Here is a 22839-nt window from a genome sequence, read left to right as displayed (position 1 = left end):
AAATAAGAAAATTTCTTGAAGATTAAATGAAACAAATATCTCGCAAACTATTCAATTTTTGGCCATCCTACTTTTATGACTTTTTACGCCGATATTGCGAGAAATCGATTTGTATAAAAAAAATGGAGTGGTTCCATTTAAAAAGAAATTGTATTGACCTTCACGTGAGCTTGAAAAACTTTAGTTAAAATTGGAAAATTGTGTTAAATAATGACTTTCTTCATCACTTCAGTTTTTCACTGAAGAAAAATTAATAAAGAAATTCACACACACACACATTTTAAAGAAAATACATTTAATGAGAGATATCCTATATTATACGTAATAAAATTATCTCAAAACTGTTTCTATTAAATTATTTATTTAATGAGTTATATCATTTATATTATAAATAACACGTAACAAAATATTAGAGTCAGATTTTACATTATATTATATTAGTCAAATTCATAAGTCCAATTAAAAGTATATATATAATATGGAAGAAAAAATTTTTTTCAAAATTTTATACTTTGATATATACACTAATAGCAATTCTATAAGATTTTAGCTTATTTTAGAAATGCACTACTGTTTTGCATTAATACTAATCCTAAAGTTTAATGTGCAATTAAATTTCATATTAACACACTATACGATTTTAATTGATTGTTTGCGAATGAATCGATAGATGTTGTAAAATAATAGATGACGTCATAGAACATTAGATAATATTAGATTAAAAATTATGTTGTGAATAAATTTTTATCATCTTTTACGCATGAAAAATAATATTAATTAATCTGATATCAAATATTTTTTTTCAGCTTTCGAGTCTTAAATTAACAGAAAGATTGGAAAGACTAAAAAAATAGAATTCTTCTTTTTTAATCATTATTTTGTTAGTTCAATCAAATAAGTTTTATTTCAATGGAATTTCAATAAACTTAAAAGGAATATATTTCGATGAAATTAAATATTTAATTTCTAAGAATCAAATTATAGATATTTTTTGAAAAGACTATATAATATAGTATGCCATTATTTAACAATCTAACTAAATGCTAAATATGCAATAGCATTTATTTGAGCTCTCTTTTTTTGTAAAAAATAAAAGAAATAAAGGAGACATTCAGAGTGAGAGAGAAAGAGAGAGATTTTAATAATTTCAAAATTAATTCAAAGAAATAAAAAAATTAAAAATTTGCACAATATTGTGCAACATTAATTCCTTACATTTTATTATAATTTATTTATTTATTTTTACTAAACAAAATAGAAAAAAAGTTTCAATAAGAAGGAATAAAGCCAATTTTCGATTTCTAAGATTTTATTCGTAAAATTAATTCTTGCCAATACTTTTTTTGTAATTAATCAACCTTTTTCTTGTACTTACGTAGTATCTAGATTCAGAATACCCTGATTTTTCGAAGACCGCGATTCTCTCTCGAGAAATCGACATGGCGATTCAATAAGGGCTAAAAACATAGAATCTCGATGTATAAAACGTAGTGTTTATTTTTCCCAAACCGCGTTTCGAATCGCAGATCAAACAGATTCGCGGCATGAGGCGCCGCTCTCTCTCTTGTCTACCCGTTTGACCAATAAATAATTTCGCAAACAAATTGATCCCCAGAGACTATAAACAGATACTTAGAGGCACGCGCTCTCGCGAGCCGGCGAATTAAATGTCTCGCCACAAGCGAGAGTGTAGATTGAACTGTCGGACAACAGGAAGCCGTTCGACAGTTGGAGACCCCTACTGTGAGAACCAAAGTGGGCCCCGCGGCGTGAAATCTCTATTATTCCGGGGGGGTCGGAGTGATTCGAGCGCGTTCAGAACTGTTCGGTGGACATGCATGCATATATGTGTATGTGTGCGCCAAGGGGGATGCACTGGTGCTGACAAGGGGTAATCGGCCGGTCCTCGCCCCTCGAAAATAATGTAATCGCGAATTAAATGTTTGCTCGGATATCGACGATCTCTCCAGCGGGACTTCTCCGTTTAAGGAAATCCAATCGGAAGTGGATTTGACTCCAACATCTATACGATTTTCGACGACTTAGGGATTTCTGTTCCTCGCGATTATTGTCGAATAATTAATAGGTAAATCGGAATGTTTTATCATTGATTATAATTTATTTTTATTAATTTATTAATTTACTTGATTTCGCTCTATCGTGTATTTTCGACTCTCTGCTATCATCGAATAAATAAATTTATATAAAAATACACGATTAAATAGTTTATAAATTTAATAAAAAATTATTAAAAGAAATTTTTTTTAAATTAATATCTTTATTGTAAAGCTAAATAAATTATAATATATTATAATTATTTTTTCGTGATTTATGCTTCGACGACTTAGAGATTTCTGTTCCTCGTGATATGCACTTATTGTCAAATAATAAATAAGTAAATCGTAATGTTTTATCATTAATTATAATTTATTTTTATTAATTTACTAATTTACTTGATTTCGCGCTATTGTGTATTTTCGACTCTCTGCTATCATCGAATAAATAAATTTATATAAAAATACATGATTAAATAGTCTGTAAATTTAATAAAATTTATTAAAAAATATAATTTTTTCATATTAATATCTTTGCAATATATTATAAAGCTAAATAAATTATATATATATTTATTTTTTCGCGATTTATGCTACTATGATATAGTATTATGTATATTATTGAAGAAAAAATATAACTATATTATTTTATATAATTAAAAAAAGTATAGGTTTTATTATATACAGGATGTATCATAATTTGCCTTCACGAATTACATATTAGCGCTATTTCTAAATGAAAAATGTGGAAAAGTCCTGAATCATTAGAGAAATTATTAAATAAAAATCATTCGATTAATGCTGTTGTTTGACGAGTTTACGGTAAAAATAAGAAATACGAAGACTATCGCGTTACTTCTTTCATTTGTGAAACATTTTATCAATTTAAAGATAAAATCTTTTGAAAAATGAAAATGCTCAGATATTTACAGCTTTCTTTCGTTATAATCTTTTAAAAGCTCATTCAGCACATTTGATATAAATATAAAAACATTTATTATAATTTATACAAGTATTTTGTAAATATAAAACATATATTCAGTAAAATGTAAATAATAGATTACATTAAAAAAATATATATATAAAAACAATAAAGTAAAGTTTAATATATATATATAAATATGAAAACATATGCACTTATTAGTATTTTATATAAGTTTGATTTGACAAAAATTTATATCAAAAAATTACATTGCGATTTGCATCAAATCGATATTGCGTACAATATATTGCGTGCGAATGTTATGAAGGGAGAAAAATAGCGCAGAGAAAGAGAGAAAAAAAAAGAGAAAGAGATATTCGCAGCGAATCTCGAAGCTCTCCCTTAAACAGACGCGACAAATTGAGATAAATAATGGTTTGTGTGAGGATACAAAGCTCACTTGAAATTTGTCATGGTGCTATACTCGAAACGGCACGCTCCCAAGTAATTGTGGATCAATTGCGCGAATGAAACGATACACACTCGAATTACATCTGGTTTGTTACATATATGAGGCAAATAATTTGGCGAAATATACGAGGAAAAAATATTTCATTAGAATTCAATACATCTTCAATGTTTGTAGACCTAATTTAAATTTTTTCAAAATTTATAAACAATATAAAAGGTGTTTGAAAGCAATCTCGTTGTTAACAAGTTTATGTTACGTTAAAATTAAAGAAAAGAATTGAAAATAGTTAATTTATTTGTCACTTCTATCGTCAAATATTTTATTTAGAAGTGATAGAAAAGGATGATCTTCTTTTTTGCATCTAAAATAATTTTATTAATATCTATATTATTGTCTCTATTTTTCTCCTCGCTCTTCTTCTCTCCTTCTTATATTAATTCCGAATGGAATTTTTTACTGTGAGATCGAAATTACAGATCATATTTGTCAACAAGTTTATATACATTAAAATTAAAGAAGAGAATTGAAAATAGTTGATCTATGTTGCCAAACATTTTATTTTATCATATTTTTATTTTACTTTTAGAAATGATAAAAGGATAATCTATTTCCTGTTTGCGCCTAAAATGACTTTAGTAATATCTATATCTCTCGATTTCCCCTCTCTCTTCTCAAGTAATTCTCCTATTAATTCCGAATGGATTTTTCCACCGTGAGATAGTATCGAAATTACAGATTGACTATCGAAGGATCAATCTTTCTCGCGGTGAAGGGTTGCAAACTCAGAGGATCCGGACTGTGTTCTCACAGGTTCGAAGGCCTAATTATATATGCATATCGCTCTGTATAGGTCAGCCAATAATAATTCGATGCCTTCGGCGAGGATCAACCGCGAATAGCTCGTTCTCTCTCTCTTCCTCCTTCGCTCCAAACTCGTTTCAACGGGGACAAAACTTTGTCCGGTTTCTACGTGTAGTATAGATAGGTACAACCCCGGCGTACAACCACCATTGTGATCGTATTAACACCTCGCATAATTGCACCGCCGCGTTTCTCTCGTCGCGCGTGCACTAAACACGGCTCATTTGAATATTGGCCCATTCATATCATTGGGAAGGCTAATAATCGCACCCTTAAAAGAGACACCGCCGTCGCTGATCAATTTTGGCTAGCTATTCTCGGGATGTCATCTTATGTGTGGACCCCCTATATGAGAGAATTTTCTCTTAGAATTTATCCTGAAAATCGTGGGACAATATGGTATGGAAAGAATTTTATGAGAATTTCTCTGATTAATATTTATCATGATAAAAGATAATAATATACTAATATAATTTTATATATTATTATAATAATAATATGTAAAAATAAACAGTTTTGCTAGTGTAAATCACGAGATTGCCGATATTAGCTCGATTTCAGACGCATTTAGTTAACACAAAACATTTGTATAGGGTTGATTCTCTATGCATGTACAGTTTATTTGTGGTATAGAATCCGACCTCGATAAAAAGATAGTGCTAAATCTTTCTAACATTTTCTATAACATTTTTTTTCGATAGCTAAACGCAGTTTTTCTAATTAAAATTAATAAAAATTTATTGTAATTGTCAATATTTTAAGAAAAAATAGTTGAATTATCTTAGGTTTGTTTTAATTAAAAAAGATATAACAATAATAAAGTTTTCATTGTGTGAAAGAAAAATAAATTTACATTTATAATAAGAATAATATTTGAGATATTATATAAAGCGCTCTGAGATAATATCCCCTTAAATGCATCAAGATAGAATATAAGATAGAACATAAGATATAAATTAACATATGCACCATATTATATATCTTAATATATATTAATTATTAGCTTCACATTTTTTATTATATATTCACTATATAATTTATTTAACATCCTCATTTATTGAGAGAGAAAGAGAGAGAGAAAGAGAAAGAGAAAATAGATTTTACACATAATATTGTGTGTGTATATACAAAAATATGAGTGTATATAATATTCCATACATCAAAAATATATCACAAATATCTCTAATCCTTTATAATAAAGTAGAAGTTAAAAAATCAATAAACTTTTCACGCGTGCGCATGCACATATACAAACAATATACATACATGCAGCAATGATTTTGTATGAGATAAAAGAAAATACATTCAAGTATTATATACATTTCAATAAGAATAAATCAAGACAGATTAACCTGAAATGTTATTAAAAATTATTTAATATTACTTTTCATTTAGATAACATTTTTATTTTTATAATTATATCTTTATTTTATTTAAAGATATAAACTGTATATAATAATTTTGCGAAAAAGAATTAATTATTACATAAAATTAATTGATCTTCCTTCTATTAAATAATATCATACTCTAATTCTTTCTATTAGATTACAATAGTTTTCTATTAAATACAATACTTTTTATATATTATTTCAGATTTTCTTGAGCAAATGACTCTTTATAAAAACAATGAAAGTTGAAACCTGAACAAGTGGTCTCCAAAATTGACAGATTAAAAGTCTCAACGTACTAAATACTATTAAAAATATTGTAAATATTATGATAAAAAGAATAACTAAAATAAGAAGAAAAAATGAAAATAATACAGATTTAGAAGTCTATAAATATGTATATAGAACAATTTAATATAATATTATTTATCAAAGAAAATATTTATATATATTCGTTCTAATCATTATTTATATTATATAATTTGACAAAGAAAAATACAGAAGAGAATTTTTTGTATTTAAAAAAATCTTGATATAAATTATTTTAGCATATAAACAACAAGCAACAAAAGTACACAAAAAAACTGATAAGTTTTAATTAAGCGAATCAAGTTTACATCAACTAAAATGCAGCATGTAACAGGGATATATCGATTTAAAAAATCCATGGTGGTTTTATATAGTTACCTTCTACAATAAAAAAAATTGGAACAAGGAAAAAGAAAGTTTCTTTTACATGCAAAAATAATTCGAGAACATAGAATAAATTTGTTAATAGGAAGTTTTGTTTTTAAGTAAACCAAGTTAAACAATTTGTTAGATACTCACGATCCTCGATAGATTGAAAAAGACTATTATAACGTAGATTTTTATATTAGATAAAAAAATAAGAAAGAAAAGAGTCTCTGGATCAAAAAACAATCAAAGAAAATCGTTTTTAAATCAAAGAAACGTTCGCGCAATATTTTATCCGTGTTTGGCGAAATTGAAAAATTGCCCCCCCCCTCCCTCCCCCCGCGAATAAATTCACCCCCGCGTCCACCGTCGAGGTGACGACGAGCAATGGTGGGTGGGAACGAATAAAATTTTCTACGGGGGTTGCGCTCCATCATCTCGGCCGATAAAATCCTCGCTGGAGGATCCAACCACCAATCCGGTGCGCGTTTGATAATTGCGTTTAACATACGTTCCGGCTCCCCATTGGCCGAAAACCCGCCCAGGGGTTGGTATCGATCATCCCTCGTGCTAGCCCGGGTGCTTTTCATATATAAAGCGGCCTCCCCAGGGACACCACCGGCAGTCCAAATCCGTGTATTTCTCCGTATTGATATCCCCGATTCGAACTATCGATCGACGGAGGAAATCAAGATCCTGAAGAAAGAATTTGGCGCGAATCGCAGCGTTTGTGAAAAAATTGCAATTTTCTAAGAAAGAAAAAAATTGACAAAAATAGAATTTTATAATTCAGTGAAACTGCTTCGTTGATTCGTGATATTCCCAATTTGCGGGAATACCGACGACGAATGAGATTGTGAAGACGTGTAATATGGCGAACCATCATCCCGCGTACGATTTCGAGGATAAGAGCCAAAGGATCCGCCATCGGGTCGGCACCACGTCGAGAATCGCAGATTCCACTGTGCCATGCACCAGGTACTAAATCTTCACCCCTTTCTTCGGATAATTATATAGACGCGTGTTGACAAGTGTTAAATTTAAAAAAGAAGCTTATTTTTAATCTTTATTTATATTTATTTAATATAAAATTATATAATATATAATATATATAATATATAAAATTAATCTTGCAATATAAAATTACATTAAAAGAACATTGATTTTCATATAATTAATCTCAACAAAGTGTGTACACATAAATGTGATGAATGTGCGCGTGTTTGTGTGGATATGTCTGTATATGCGTAAGTGTGAGTATAAACTTTGATATTTTATATTTTATATTTTGATATTTTATATCCCTGATAATTTATTCTGATATATTCTGATATTCTCTCAATTTATAATTTTTATTGTAATAATCAAAAGAATTTATAAAGGTCAAATTAAATTTTAATGATATAGACTTAAAAATAATACACGAATAAATATAGAATGTAAAGCGTTGAATTTGTAGTTAAAGTAGAATATTTACAATAATAACATCATTAGTGCATCATCCCTGTCTCTGCTAACACTTTAGTAATTAAAAATTAATGAGAGTTTAATAATACAAGATTTTTATTTTTTTTGGAAAATATGTTAAAAATATTATATATATATATATACCATATATATATATATATATATATATATATATATAATATATATTACTGCTTTATATATTTATATACTTTACTTAATGTTAATTACACACATTCAGACATTGTTAGTTTTATTTGAAGTAAAAAGAAAATTTTTGTTGCACCATTATTTGTCGCAATGATAATAAACAAATGTACTATGCTACAATTGCTGAGTAAACAATATGAAGAAAATAATTTGGACTAGTTATTAAAATTATTTAACAAATTATTAAAAACATGAGATATTAAATTATTAAATATAAAATATAATTACTAAATTATTAAAAATAAATTTAAAATTAAATAATAGAATATTATAATGGATCATTTATATTAATAATAAACAAAAGTAAAGGTCGTATATATTTAAAAAATTTACTTTTCAAAGCGAATTAGTGCAGCAAAATAAATAATAGAAATAATAGAATTTGAAGTGTATATGATACGAGTAAAATATGTCATATAATTTTGAAGCTATATAATATTTTAGTTAATATTAATCTAAACAAATCCATCCATATATCTTATAAAAAAGAATATTCGGTTTCACTAACTGTTGTGTGCATAAAACTTATTCAATTAATACATTTTTTAATATATTATATCTTTATAAATATTCCAAATTATAATAAATTCTGATAAAATAATATTTATTTTTAACAAATTATTTAAATCAGAAAATATAATAGAATGTAACAATATATGTATATTTTATAAATACAACATGTGTGTCGGTTTTAATGATTACATAAATTTCTCTAAATTCTATGCAATTTTTTTAATCAATTTTTTACGCATTTAAATTTTTGAATAGTATACAAATTAACAAATTAAAGTATATGATATTTTACACACATACTCAACTCTTTTTTTATTGCAATAAAAATTTAAGATAAATATATATTCTATTTTAATAAAATTAATTGTACGTTATTGTAATTTTGCAGTACTCAATATTTCGTGGGACCCAGTAATGATATTACTGAGGAAGATTTGGCCGAATTACCTTCATGTGTTTATGCAGGAAGATCCACGCAGCATGTCACCCACACATCACCACATACACATTCTCCCTTACACTACCATATGCCAGTTTCAACGCCAGGTATTAAACATTAAATAATTATAATAAAAATTCATTATTTAAGTACTATATTATATAAATTTTTTTCAGATCATAATGACACGGAAATGAATGGTGTAGAAGAAGGTTATTATCCAAATGGTAGCCCTTACAGAATTCAACGACATGCCGCTAATATTCGTGAAAGAAAACGTATGCTCAGGTAAGAAATTTTCTATAAAATAAAAAAAATTAATCTTCTTTCAATTTAACTAAAATATATAATTTATGAATATGTGCATAATCAATTTATAATAATATATGCGCAAAACGTTATTTATTTTAAGATAAAATTAAAAATTCTATGATTTGTAGTATATATACAAATTATAAAATATGGCAATGTATCGCAGGCTTTATTATATAAAAATTTGTAATTATAGCTTATTAATTTTATCTTATTACTAGTTCCAAGAAATTTTTAGATTCGTGTTATATTATTTTTGGATCATGCATATAATTGTCTATTTTTCAAATAAAGTGAATACATTGTCATATTTTATATATAATTTGTATTACCTCTCTTATAACATTAATATTTTGCATTAATAATAAATTGATTCACAATGTGCGACATATATTACACTTACGGTTTTATATTTTTCTTTATGTTTCTTTACGAGCGGATTGTCAGTGTGATTGCAATTTTTAGCAGCATCAACTCGGCTTTCGACGAGCTCCGGGTCCATGTGCCGACGTTTCCCTACGAAAAGAGATTGTCGAAAATCGATACCTTACGCCTGGCTATCGCGTATATCGCACTCCTGCGCGAGGTCTTAGCGGCCAGACTCGATCCTTTGACGTACGTCGAGAGGTGCCTTAGGGGTGAGATAAACGGCGAGCGCGCCGAATGGAACACAAGCGGTATATGCTCAGTTTTAATTGCATAAGTATTGAAAAAAAAAAAAAAAACAGTAGAAAAAAGTATGCTAAATCGTACCGTTCGTTAAATCGTGCCTCTATTGTATTTCTTAAACAGAGTCAAAATATTTTAAGGTTTGACGCTGTTATATCACAGTTAGTCTCACTCGAATATCACAATATTTGTTTTCCTTCTCGAGCGATCTGTTGATGAGTGACATTGATAAATTTATTTTGTGTGATTTTCGTGTAATTTTCGGCACTCCGGGCCTAAGCTATCACATTGAGAAAGATATAAAATTAAACTTATTATTAAAGTATTTTTTCATCTTATTTAATCCTGTATATGGAAGCATTGAAAAAAATTGCAAAATGTTTTGAGATTATTTTTTTATTCACAAATTTGACAAAGCAATAAAAGTTCGGTAAAACGTAACTTTTTTCTATATCATATTGGTATGATTTACTAAATTAATTTTTTTACTTAAACATAGTTAGTTTATATTTAGATGAACAATCGAAGAAAATATTATCAAATTTTATAATTATATTGAGATAATACTTATTTATATTTTTGTAATATTTATTTATATTTTTGTAATATTTATTTATATTTTTGATACAAAAAGTATTTTTGTTAAATTTTTGAAGAGAATTTATAATTATAAATATGAGACATTCTTATAGATATGTTTTATTGCAGACTAAGAACTTTTGTAGAAAATAAAATTTTATTTTTGTTACAATTTTTTTAATTTTATTGTTAGAGATTACGATTTAAGAGATACAATTTAAAAACTCATGGATACAATTTTTAGCAAACCGGTATTGTAAATCGTACCAAATGCCACTTAAAAAAATTTTTAATTTACAATATGAAGCAATGATAAATTTGTGCTAATGTTTAGCGTATATCGTTTACAAAGAACTATAGTTTTAAATGAATAAAAAAAATTTTGTCATTTCTTTAATAATTTTATTGTAATTTTAATATTTAGAGAGTACGATTTAGCATACTTTTTTCTATTGCATACATATAACATATAAAATCACACACATAATATCGCGCTGTGTAAATTCTTCAAGAAACTATCAAAATAGTATCAAATGAATAATTACACATGTAAATTATGCCAAAAAGTTACTATAATCTTTTTCAATTAAAGATAAAATATTCCACTATTGTTCTGCATTTATAAAGTTTAATGTTAAATTAACAATATTAATGCATCCTATTTCTCACATTAATATAAAAATTCTTGTTGCAAATTAATCATTGTCACAACAAATAAATATTTATAAAAGATTCTTTATTTAATATTGAATGAAACGAGGAAACTAAATGTGTGTTTTCATCTGTAAAAGAAGCTATCTTGAAAACTACATATTTTACTGCTAATTATTTTTTAGAAAATTATTTCAAAAAGAACAATATTATTTTAAAAATTTTGTTTAGATTTGTAATTCTTTTAAAAATTTGAATTTCAACAAACAAATTGGAATTTCAACAAGTTAGAAGAGCCAGAAAGTAGTACGTTTCAAGGAAAATTAATTAATCAATTCAAACTCATTAATTGTGTGTGCACTTTTGCTTTGTAATTAAAATAAATTTTAATTCGAGATTTTTATTTTACTAAATTTTCCTGACCCTCTAAAGAAGCGTAGACGAGAAAAATATCAGAGTGAAATCGCTGAATCGAAAAATGATAAATTTTACAAAAAACTTGCGGAGCAAAAATTATCTTGACCTTGACATATATAATAAAGGGTTCATTCTTGAGTAAGATAATTCTGAATAACTTTTAACAAAACAATTTTTAGCCGTTGCTTATTATTTATTAAAAAATTATTTAGTAACAAAAATTAATTTATTAATGAATAAAGTCGATGATATAAAAGAGGAGTGTTCAAAGTTAATTTTGATTGATCGAACATAAACTCTATATAAGTCGCACATTTGCATATTTAAATTAATACGTAGGCAGGGAAGAATCTTCCTGCTTTTTCAATCTAAAAAAAATTTAATTTAATCCAAATCTAATTTTAATTTCAAATCAAAAGTAAATTTGAGTTATGTTAAAATTTTTTCGAGGTGGCGATGCAGAAAGAGGGATAAAAATCCCTCTTCCGATCATGCATATATTTTATAATAAATATATAAACAATAATTTAGTGCTTATAAATTAACAAATATTATATTACAAAAATATATAATTATAATACAAATTATAATTATTTTTTATTTACAACAAACTTTGATAGGAACACTTTAGAAGAAAATTGTTGGAAATGATTTTTTTTCGCATTAATTTATGTCTCGCACCGATGCGTCTATTATAAACAAAGAGTTATTTATAATTTGGAGAAAAAGCGTTTATCTGCATCCACTGTTTATATGATTTTTTATCATTTTTACGATGAATAAAATATGTTCTTAAACTTTGGTCACCTATTTCTGAAACTTGTATAACATAACATAACTTGTATATTCTAAGACATTATCTACAATTCTCGATATTAGTTTTAGCTATAACATCTTTAATTTAAAATATCTCAAGAATTATAAGAGAGCGCAGCCTAATTTCGAGCATTTGTTACTCAGGATTGAACCCTCTATGTAAGTTTTTGTACAAATTTATCGAAAAAGAATTACAACGTGCATTTGTTTATAAAATCAATCTGAATATATTATTATTTATTAATATATTTTAATTACATTAATATATTTAATATATAAAATATATTAATATATTAAATATAATATTTTATAATATAAATCTATTATATACTTTTTTATATTCTTTATAACTTTAATCTTAATACCTATAATTATAAAATATATTTAATATATAAAATATATTAATATATAATACATTAATTTAAATAGGACATAATAATATATTAATCTCGTAACGTGTTAACTTATAAATCGCATAATATTATATTATGATTTCTCAAGATGTTAATTATTGCGATAATTGTTGCAGATCTGACAGCACGCTTGTCTTGGATAAATTGGGAAAATTTGGGAGTGAATCCAAATCGACGATCGGTGCTGACGACCCTTGCGCTGACAACTGATAATATGAATTGAATATTCAGCAAGATCTTTTCGTAAAAAATCGTACGACAATTCTTCTTTTCTTTGTAAATACCTTCGTGTTAAGATAGAGAGAGAGAGAGAGAGAAAGAGAGAAAGAGAAAAAGAGAAAGTGTTAAAAACTCTTCTGCGATTTCGTTTAATTTCACGTGCAATACAAGAGATGAGTATTGTATTCAGTATCTATACATGTAAAAGAACTAGTTAGTATACAATTTATAGCATTTGCTTTGGAATAAAATCGATGCTATTCGCGACTCTTGGCTATCTTTATTCTTTACTATTATTATTATTCCTTATTATTATTATTATTAAATTTTTTTTTTAATTCAACTTATAATTTATTCAGAATATCAGAAGGGTAATTTTCTAGTCAATTATTAGTTTATTCACCTCCAATGACTTTAATTTTGATACAGAGCCTATAATAATTGCCGGATTGGCCAATCTTTTTTAATTAATTATTAATTAATTAATGAATTTTTAATTAATTATTGTGAAGATCGCAAAACTATATAGGACTTTCCTATTCGACTTAACCCATTTTATCTACACAAAGAGATCCTGCGATTATTACCGGATATCCTGTATATCATCAAAATCACGATCCTGAGTAATCTTCAAAAAGATTCGACTGTCACTAACTGTTTAATAAACGTTCTTGATAAAAAAGAAGATTTATATACAAATCAAGAGGTTCAAATGTAGATCAATAATGAAAAAATGTGAACCCAGTAAGCAAATACGCGCAATATATCAACAGATTGGCAACAAAAAACGAGCAAAATCTCCTAGCTCCTAACTATTTAAATAGAATAGTAATTAATATTTTTTTTTAATTAGAAAATTCTTAATATTTGATTTGATTTCAGTAAATATTGTTACGTTAATGTTATGTTATATAAGTGCAATAAAAAATAAAAATGAAATATTACTTGTGCATAAGCGTTATCGATGAATAAAACCGATTGTACTATTTATTTATTATATATGTGTTTATATATGCGTATGTTACTTTCCTTTCATAAATATGACATGTAATTTAACATATGTTATATAGGTACATCATAGTTATAGTCTAAAAAGTATTAAAATATTCTAGAAATTATTAAATTTAATTTATAAAACTCGTAATATAATTATTGTAGATATAATTGAATTCCTACTGTATGCTTTAAATAACGCAAACGAATAATCCCTTCATCCTACCGATATCAATCAGTTCAATATTCTAAATTTCTTGTTGGATTATACAAGATATTAGAAAGTAAGCACTTAGAAACAGTTATTATATATTATTGATTTTATATTTCGCATATTTTATTACTATCTCTAACTTGAAATTTCAACAAAAATTGAATATTTGAAAAATATTGTAGCCTCGACAATTATTTCGTATTAAAATTTTCGTCTTGAAAAAATGTTACAAAAAATTTGTAACATTGAAATCTTTATCGCCAGTGTAGAAATACTCTGCATATTTTTTATTTTTGTCTGATTTTTATGAAAAATTATATTTTTCCTCGTCTTATTAGATTACGTGTAAAATTAATAAACCATTTCACATTTTTCCTATTTTTCATCGAATTTTTCTTCTGATGCAGTGACAGAGAAATGAAAGATTCTGTTCTAATGGCATATACTCCTTTTATTTTTAAATATGATATTCTACTATTATCGGAAGAACTAAGTTGTGATCAAAAGTCAAATGCGCAAGTAAAATTGCATCACGTCTGCGATGATATACTCTATTGCAATATTTGCATTTTCTATATGTTGTTAATATAATATTGTTGACAATGTTGCTGCAACCACTCGATGACACCTCGATTCTGTACATTTACATGCTCATGCATCAAATGATTTATTTCATTCAAAGCAGATGTTGGCACAACATATATGATATAACAATATAAACATTTTGCTTTATCTTTTATGGCTATATGTAAAAGAACTGCCATACTAAAGTATCCCACTCATTTCCTTGGTTGGCAAAAATTAATTTTTAATGAAAACTAATTTTTGTGAGGAAGACGTATGTTTGATGTTTTTTATAGATGAGAATTAAAATAGTTGCAATTAGAAATTTGTTTGTTCGTTTTTGTTTATGTGAGAATGTATCGTTATTTCAAGTGGCTTTACAAAAATATAATTTACAGATTTGAAAGAGAGAGTTTAAGTTATAAATTTTTAAATATAATTGTTAATATTACGATATGATAGGAAATATTAGCGGCTGCAATAGTTAACAGTATCCTTAAAATAGGAAAAATCTTTTCAGGCGGTTGGATCAAAGTGAATTATAAAATATAAAGAGAACGAATTGTGGATCGAATATTAAAGGTAGAATAATAAAATCTTACATTATATTAGATTTTTGTTTTGAAAAAATTAAAATAAGTTTGTTTAAAAAACATTACTATATGCTTATGTAAAATATCATTTTATTAATTATAATTTACCAACTTTATATTTTTCTTCTTACATTTATAGCATCTTATAAGAATATATATTTTATTTAAAAAAATTAAGATTTTATTTGAAAAAAACTTATATATACATTGTTTTTAATACATTTTGTTAAAATTATTTCTGTAGAATATATAATTATAAATTATATAATAGATATGTTATATATAATATATATAAATATTTATATAAAATTATAAATATGTTATATAAATTATGGCATATGTTATATAAAATATATATTATATAAAATATAAATATGCTATATAAAATACATAAAAAATGATGAATATCTAGATAAAAGAGATTTTGTAAAGTGAAGATATAGTTAATTAAAAAATAGTTAACAAAATATATGTTTACAGATAATTTGATATAATTATAAGATAATTTCACATTATATACATATATTATATTTGTATATATATTTGAATATAAAATTATAGATTATACAAGGTATACAATACATCGAAAAATTATGAATATCTGTAGAATATATAATTATAGTTTGTTATACAAATATATTATACAAAATATGTACATAAAAAAATAATTGATATCTAGATAAAGACATTTTTTAGTGTGACGATGCTTAATTAAGAAATAATTTAAAAATATATATAAGTTTGCAGTTAATTTGATATAATTTTATAACATTATTTAAGCTAAATATTATAAAGACACAGCGATTAATTTGTCAAAGATGCCAGTTTTTGTCTTATTTTATCAATCTTTTTCCGTTTGGAAAACGATTTAATAAGTCATTAAAACAAAAATGCTGTTATAATTGTTAATATCCATGGTAATTTATTATCCTCAGTATTCGAAACCTGCGTCCATGTTGTCGAACTCCTTATGTAACTTGACGACTTGTTAACCTATAATTACATACAGAATAACTAAATTAGTAAAAACATTTGGAATAATCAATATTACAAAGCTCTTCTTTAATTTTGTGCGTTGTTTAATTAACAAAGGTTCAAATTGTTACTATTAAACTTTATCTTATAATTCATTATTCAAAAGATTTCGAAAATACAAGTTTCAATTGTATTTTCTCTCTCTGGATCCAAAAAGATCCTCACTTATATAAATATATACATTTTCAAATTGGTGATTATATTTGAATTATATATCGACATTTATCATTTAAATATAATATTTAAATATAATATTAGCTAAACAAGGTTAATATTTAACCATTTATACATATAATGCTTTTAAAACTCAAATGCATGCTATATATAGCTGATTCAAATATTTATAATATTTCTGATAAAATTGCTATAAATTAATGTGCTCATTGTTTATAAAAGTGAATGCAAGTAACTGAGAAGAGATAAATAAAAATAACAATTTATCAATCATAAAATTTACTGCTTAAATTCACCCCATCACACTATGACATCTTCACTTCTCGAAAATTTTAATGTGGGTGGAGGCCGAACAATGTCATTATGCTTAAGGATCAAATGCTCAAATAACATTGAACGCCGGATGGTTGCACTATATTGTTCTTCGCAATGTTTGCATTTTCTCTTCGGCCTAATATTAGGGCTGTCAAATAAAATTGGTATATAGTTTTCCTTTATCCACTCGATGACAAGAAGATTTTTCGGGCTGCGTTCTACATGCCTAACAAGATGATATTTCATTTTTACCAACTCAGTTTTATATACTTTAAATGCGCGAGTACATAAACGGCACCTTGTATCTTCTTCTGTTATGTAGAAGAATTGCCACAGCAACTTTTTCCAGTCATCTTGTTGTTTCCAGTAATGTTGATGACACTTAATCATGTGTTCAAACAAATGTCCTAACCATCCAAATAATTTTATTTTCATAGGACAATAGCAGCAATTTGCTTGTTTAAATTCCATTGTAAAATGTTTCATTATCCAGGCCTCTTGTGCCATCGTCGATATGATGTCTTCTTACTATCACTGATCGTGTTTTACAAAGAGAAGATGCTTTTCCAATCGCGCGATAAGTGATTCTAACTAAATGAAGGGAGAAGATCGCGAATAGATGTATGTTTCTGTTGAAAATGAATATACACAGTCTAAATCTGTTTAATGTCTCGAATTTCCTTATTATTTTTCATCATATGTTTAAAATATAACATTTTGGAGGTGACAAAAATATGTATATAATCTGCGTCTATACATTCGTTAAGGACGAATCATGTATATATATAATTATTAATTTATATAAGTAATAATAATTTTTCTGTGGGTGGAGACATTTCTGAGAATAAAATTCGTAGTCATCATTAATTTTTTAAATGGAACCATCATAATTTTTTACATAAATCAATTTCTCGTAATATTTGGCGTAAAAAATTATTAGAGTAGAATAGTAAAAAAGGAATGATTTACAAGATATGTAATGTTTTATTCTGACACATTTGGTTGATATTTTTACATTGATATTTTTTACAATATTAGTACATTTTGTTAAAATTATTTATCTGTAAAATATATATAATTATAGATTATATAAGATATGTTATATAATGTACATAAATATTTATATAAAATATGTTATAAATATATTATATAAATTATGGTATGTGTTATATAAAATGTATATTATATAAACTATAAATATGCTATATAAAATACATAAAAAATGATGAATATCTAGATAAAATACATTTTTTAATGTGGCGATAGATAATTAGAAAATAGTTAACACAATATATGTATATAAATAATTTAATATAATTATAGGATCATTTCACATTATATATATATATATATATATATATATATATATATATTATATTTGTATATATATTTGTGAATATATAATTATAGAATATATAATTATACAAGATATAAAATACATTGAAAAATTATTGATATCTGGAGAATATATAATTATAGATCGTTATACAAATATGTTATACAAAATACATTAAAAAATGATTGATATCTAGGTAAAGACATTTTTTCGTGTGACAATGCTTAATTAAGAAATAATTAGAATATATATAAGTTTGCAGTTAATTTGATATAATTTTATGACATTATTTAAGTTATATTTTATAAAGATAAAGCGATAAATGTGTCGAGGATGCCAGATTTTGTCTTATTTTATCAATCTTCCGTTTGGAAAACGATTTAGGTCATTAAAACAAAAATGCTGTTATAATTGTTAATGTCCATGGTAATTCATTATTCTCAGTATTTCCTCTTCGAAACCTGCGTCCATGTTGTCGAACTCCTTTAACTTTACGACTTGTTAATCTACATTTACATACAAAATAATTAAATTAGTAAAAGAATTTGAAATAATCAATAATACAAAACTCTTTTTTAATTATGTGCGTTGTTTAATTAACAGAGGTTCAAATTGTTATTATTAAACTTTATCTTATAATTCATTATTCAAAAGATTTCGAAAATACAAGTTTAAATTGTATTTTCCGGTTCCAAAAAAATCCTTACTTTTATAAATATATACATTTTCAAATTGGTGATTATATTTGAATTATACATCGACAATTATCATATTTAAATATAATATTAGCTAAACAAGGTTGATATTTATACATAATGCTTTTAAAATTCAAATGTATGCTATATATAGCTAATTCAAATATTTATAATATTTATGATAAAAGTGTTATAAATTCAATGTGCTTATCGTTCATAAAAATGCATGCAAGTAATTAAAAAGATATAAAAAAGCAATAATATTTTATCAATCATAAAACTTACTGCTTAAATTTACCATCACACTACTATATCTCTATTTCTAAAAAATCTTAATTGTGCTGGAGGAACAATGTCATTATGCTTAAAGATCAAATGCTCAAATAATTTTGAACGCAAAGTGCTTCCACAATATTTTTCTTCGCAATGTTTGCATTTTTTCATCCTTGACCTATTACGGCTGTCAAATGAAATTGGTACATAGTTTTCCTTTAGCCACTTGATGACACCACGATTGTTCGTGTTGTATTCCACATGCTTAATAAGATGATATTTCATTTTTATCAACTCAGTTTTATATACTTTATATGCGTGAGTACATAAACGGCACCTTGTATCTTCTTCTGTTATGTAGAAGAATTGCCACAGCAACTTTTTCCAGTCATTTTGTTGTTGCCAGTAATGTATATGACGCTTAATTATGTGTCCAATCAAATGTCCTAACCATCCAAATAATTTTATTTTCATAGGACAATAGCAGCAATTTGCATGTACAGATTCCATTGTAAAATGTTTCATTATCCAGGCCTCTTTTGCCATCGTCGATATGATGTCACCTTACTATCACTGATCGTGTTTTACGAAGAGAAGATGTGTTTCAATCTCGCGCGCGCGAGAAGTGATTCTAACTAAATAAAGGGATAAGATCGCGAATAGATGTATGTTTTTGTTGAAAATGAATATACACAGTCTAAATCTGTTTAATGTCTCGAATTTCCTTATTATTTTTCATCATATGTTCACAATAATTTTGGAGGTGACAAAAATATGTATATAATCTGCGTCTACAAATTCGTTAAGGACAAATCAATAAGTACATATATAACTATATGTCTAATATGTACATGTATGTGTGTATAAAAATATGAAAATCAATAAAGAAATTCAAGACATTGAACAAATTAAAACTGTATATATATATATATATATATTTGTCATTTTCAACAAAAACATACATCTACTCGCAATCTTTTTTTTATTTAGCTATATGACTAATATTTCTGTGGGTGGAGACATTTCTGAGAAAATTCGTAGGTATCATTAATTTTTTAAATGGAACCATCATCATTTTTTTTTTAAATCAATTTCTCGTAATACTTGTAAAAAATGATTATCCTACGAATACACGGCGACACTATTATGTCTAGATCGAACGTATACACTAAGTGTCGACATGTGTACAGCGCTGAGAGCTGTGTCGTCAGATCGAGTTGCAGTGTTTCATTACTCTATCTCAAAAATTGCAATACATGTGGACAATAAAGACACTGTTCTAGACACAAGTGTCCGCTCTAGGTGTCTCCGTGTATTCGTAGCATTAGAGTAGAATAGTAAAAAAGGAATAATTTACAAGATATTTTATGTTTTATTCTAACACATTTGGTTGATATTTTTACATTGATATTTTTTAAAATCTTAGTACATTTTGTTAAAATTATTTCTGTGTAGAATATATAATTATAGATTATATAAGATATGTTGTATAATATACATAAATATTTATATAATATATGTTATAAATATGTTATATAAATTATGGTATATGTTATATAAAATATAAATATGCTATATAAATTACATAAAAAATGATGAATATCTAGATAAAAGACATTTTTTAAAGTGGCAATAGTTAATTAAAAAATAGTTAACAAAATATATGTTTACAGATAATTTGATATAATTATAAGATAATTTCACATTATATACATATATTATATTTGTATATATATTTGAATATAAAATTATAGATTATACAAGATATACAATACATCGAATAATTATGAATATCTGTAGAATATATAATTATAGATTGTTATACAAATATATTATACAAAATATGTACATAAAAAAATAATTGATATCTAGATAAAGACATTTTTTAGTGTGACGATGCTTAATTAAGAAATAATTTAAAAATATATATAAGTTTGCAGTTAATTTGATATAATTTTATAACATTATTTATGCTATATATTATAAAGATATAGAGCGATAAATTTGTCAAGTATGCCAGTTTTTGTCTTATTTTATCAATCTTCTTCCGTTTGAAAGACGATTTAAGTCATTAAAACAAAAATGCTGTTATAATTGTTAATGTCCATGGTAATTCATTATCCTCAGTATTTCCTCTTCGAAACCTGCGTCCATGTTGTCGAACTCCTTTAACTTGACGACTTGTTAACCTACATTTATATACAGAATAATTAAATTAGTAAAAACATTTGGAATAATCAATACTACAAAGCTCTTCTTTAATTATGTGCGTTATTTAATTAACAAAGGTTTAAATTGTTACTATTAAACTTTATCTTATAATTCATTATTCGAAAGATTTCGAAAATACAAGTTTGAATTGTATTTTCCAGATGCAAAAAGATCCTTACTTATATAAATATATATACATTTTCAAATTAGTGATTATATTTAAATTTTATATCGACATTTATCATTTAAATATAATATTTAAATATAATATTAGCTAAACAAGGTTGGTATTTAAACATTTATACATATAATGCTTTTAAAACTCAAATGCATGCTATATATAGCTGATTCAAATATTTATAATATTTCTGATAAAATTGCTATAAATTTAAGGTGCTCATTGTTTATAAAAGTGCATGCAAGTAATTGAGAAGAGATATAAAAAAAAAAATATTTTATCAATCATAAAATTTACTGCATAAATTTACCATCACACTATAATATCGTCTGTTCTTAAAAATCTCAATTTTGCTGGAGGCCGAACAATGTCATTATGCTTAAGGATCAAATGCTCAAATAATATTGAACGCTGGGTGGTTGCATAATATTCTTCTTCGCCATGTTTGCATTTTTTCTGCCTTGGCCTATTATGGCTGTCAAATGAAAATGGTACAAAGTTTTCCTTTAGCCACTTCATGACAAGAGAATTACTCGGGCTGTATTCCACATGCTTAATAAGATGATATTTCATTTTTATCAACTCAGTTTTATATACTTTATATGCGCGAGTACATAAACGGCACTTTGTATCTTCTTCTGTTATGTAGAAGAAGTGCCACAGCAACTTCTTCCAGTCATCTTGTTGTTTCCAGTAATGTTGATGACACTTAATCATGTGTTCAAACAAATGTTCTAACCATCCAAATAATTTTATTTTCATAGGACAATAGCAGCAATTTGCACGTACATAATCCATTGTAAAATGTTTCATTATCCAGGCTTTTTGTGCCATCGTCGATATATCTTCTTTACTACCACCGATCGTGTTTTACGAAGAGAAGATGTTTCCAATCGCGCGAGAAGTGATTCTAACTAAATAAATGGAGAAGATCGCGAATAGATGTATGTTTCGGTTAGAAATGACAAATATACACAGTTTAAATATGTTTAATGTCTCGAATTTCCTTATTATTTATCATCATACGTTCAAAATATAACATTTTGGAGGTGACAAAAAAATATATATAATCTGCGTCTATAAATTCGTTAAGGACGAATCAAGTATACATATACATAATTATTAATTTATATAAGTAATAATAATTTTTCTGTTGGTGAATACATTTCTGAGAATAAAATTCG

At 25.8% G+C, this 22839-nt stretch overlaps 1 protein-coding gene across 3 annotated transcripts; it reads left to right on the top strand.

Annotated features, from left to right (window-relative positions):
- The first annotated feature begins 6977 nt into the window (after positions 1-6977).
- LOC145934807 (uncharacterized) lies at positions 6978-14024 on the top strand. Of its 3 annotated transcripts, XR_014425110.1 has the most exons (6): positions 6978-7350; positions 8948-9105; positions 9175-9286; positions 9776-9987; positions 12506-12601; positions 12972-13096. XR_014425110.1 is itself a non-coding variant. In XM_083035570.1 (5 exons), the coding sequence occupies exons 1-5, from the start codon at positions 7244-7246 to the stop codon at positions 13076-13078; spliced, it is 693 nt and encodes a 230-aa protein (XP_082891696.1). In that variant the 5' UTR covers positions 6978-7243; the 3' UTR covers positions 13079-14024. The 3 variants fall into 3 exon arrangements, 2 of the variants coding, with proteins under 2 accessions (XP_082891696.1, XP_082891695.1); XM_083035570.1 differs by lacking the exon at positions 12506-12601 and having other exon boundaries at positions 9779-9987; positions 12972-14024; XM_083035569.1 differs by lacking the exon at positions 12506-12601 and having other exon boundaries at positions 6979-7350; positions 12972-14021.
- Positions 14025-22839: the final 8815 nt, after the last annotated feature.

Source organism: Prenolepis imparis, unplaced genomic scaffold, assembly GCF_030444845.1.
Source record: "Prenolepis imparis isolate NDT839.2.m4 unplaced genomic scaffold, iyPreImpa1.0 SCAF_4, whole genome shotgun sequence".
Lineage (NCBI taxonomy): Eukaryota > Metazoa > Arthropoda > Insecta > Hymenoptera > Formicidae > Prenolepis > Prenolepis imparis.
This window is presented reverse-complemented; position numbering and strand designations above follow the sequence as displayed.

What these genes read in the sequence shown, in the direction of transcription:
- LOC145934807 (XM_083035569.1), top strand. Translation starts at nt 7,244, where the DNA reads ATGGCGAACCATCATCCCGCGTACGATTTCGAGGATAAGAGCCAAAGG. An exon ending in TCCACTGTGCCATGCACCAG is followed by an intron (nt 7,351 to 8,947) that starts GTACTAAATCTT and finishes GTAATTTTGCAG; the next exon opens with TACTCAATATTTCGTGGGAC. An exon ending in GAAAGAAAACGTATGCTCAG is followed by an intron (nt 9,287 to 9,775) that starts GTAAGAAATTTT and finishes TGCAATTTTTAG; the next exon opens with CAGCATCAACTCGGCTTTCG.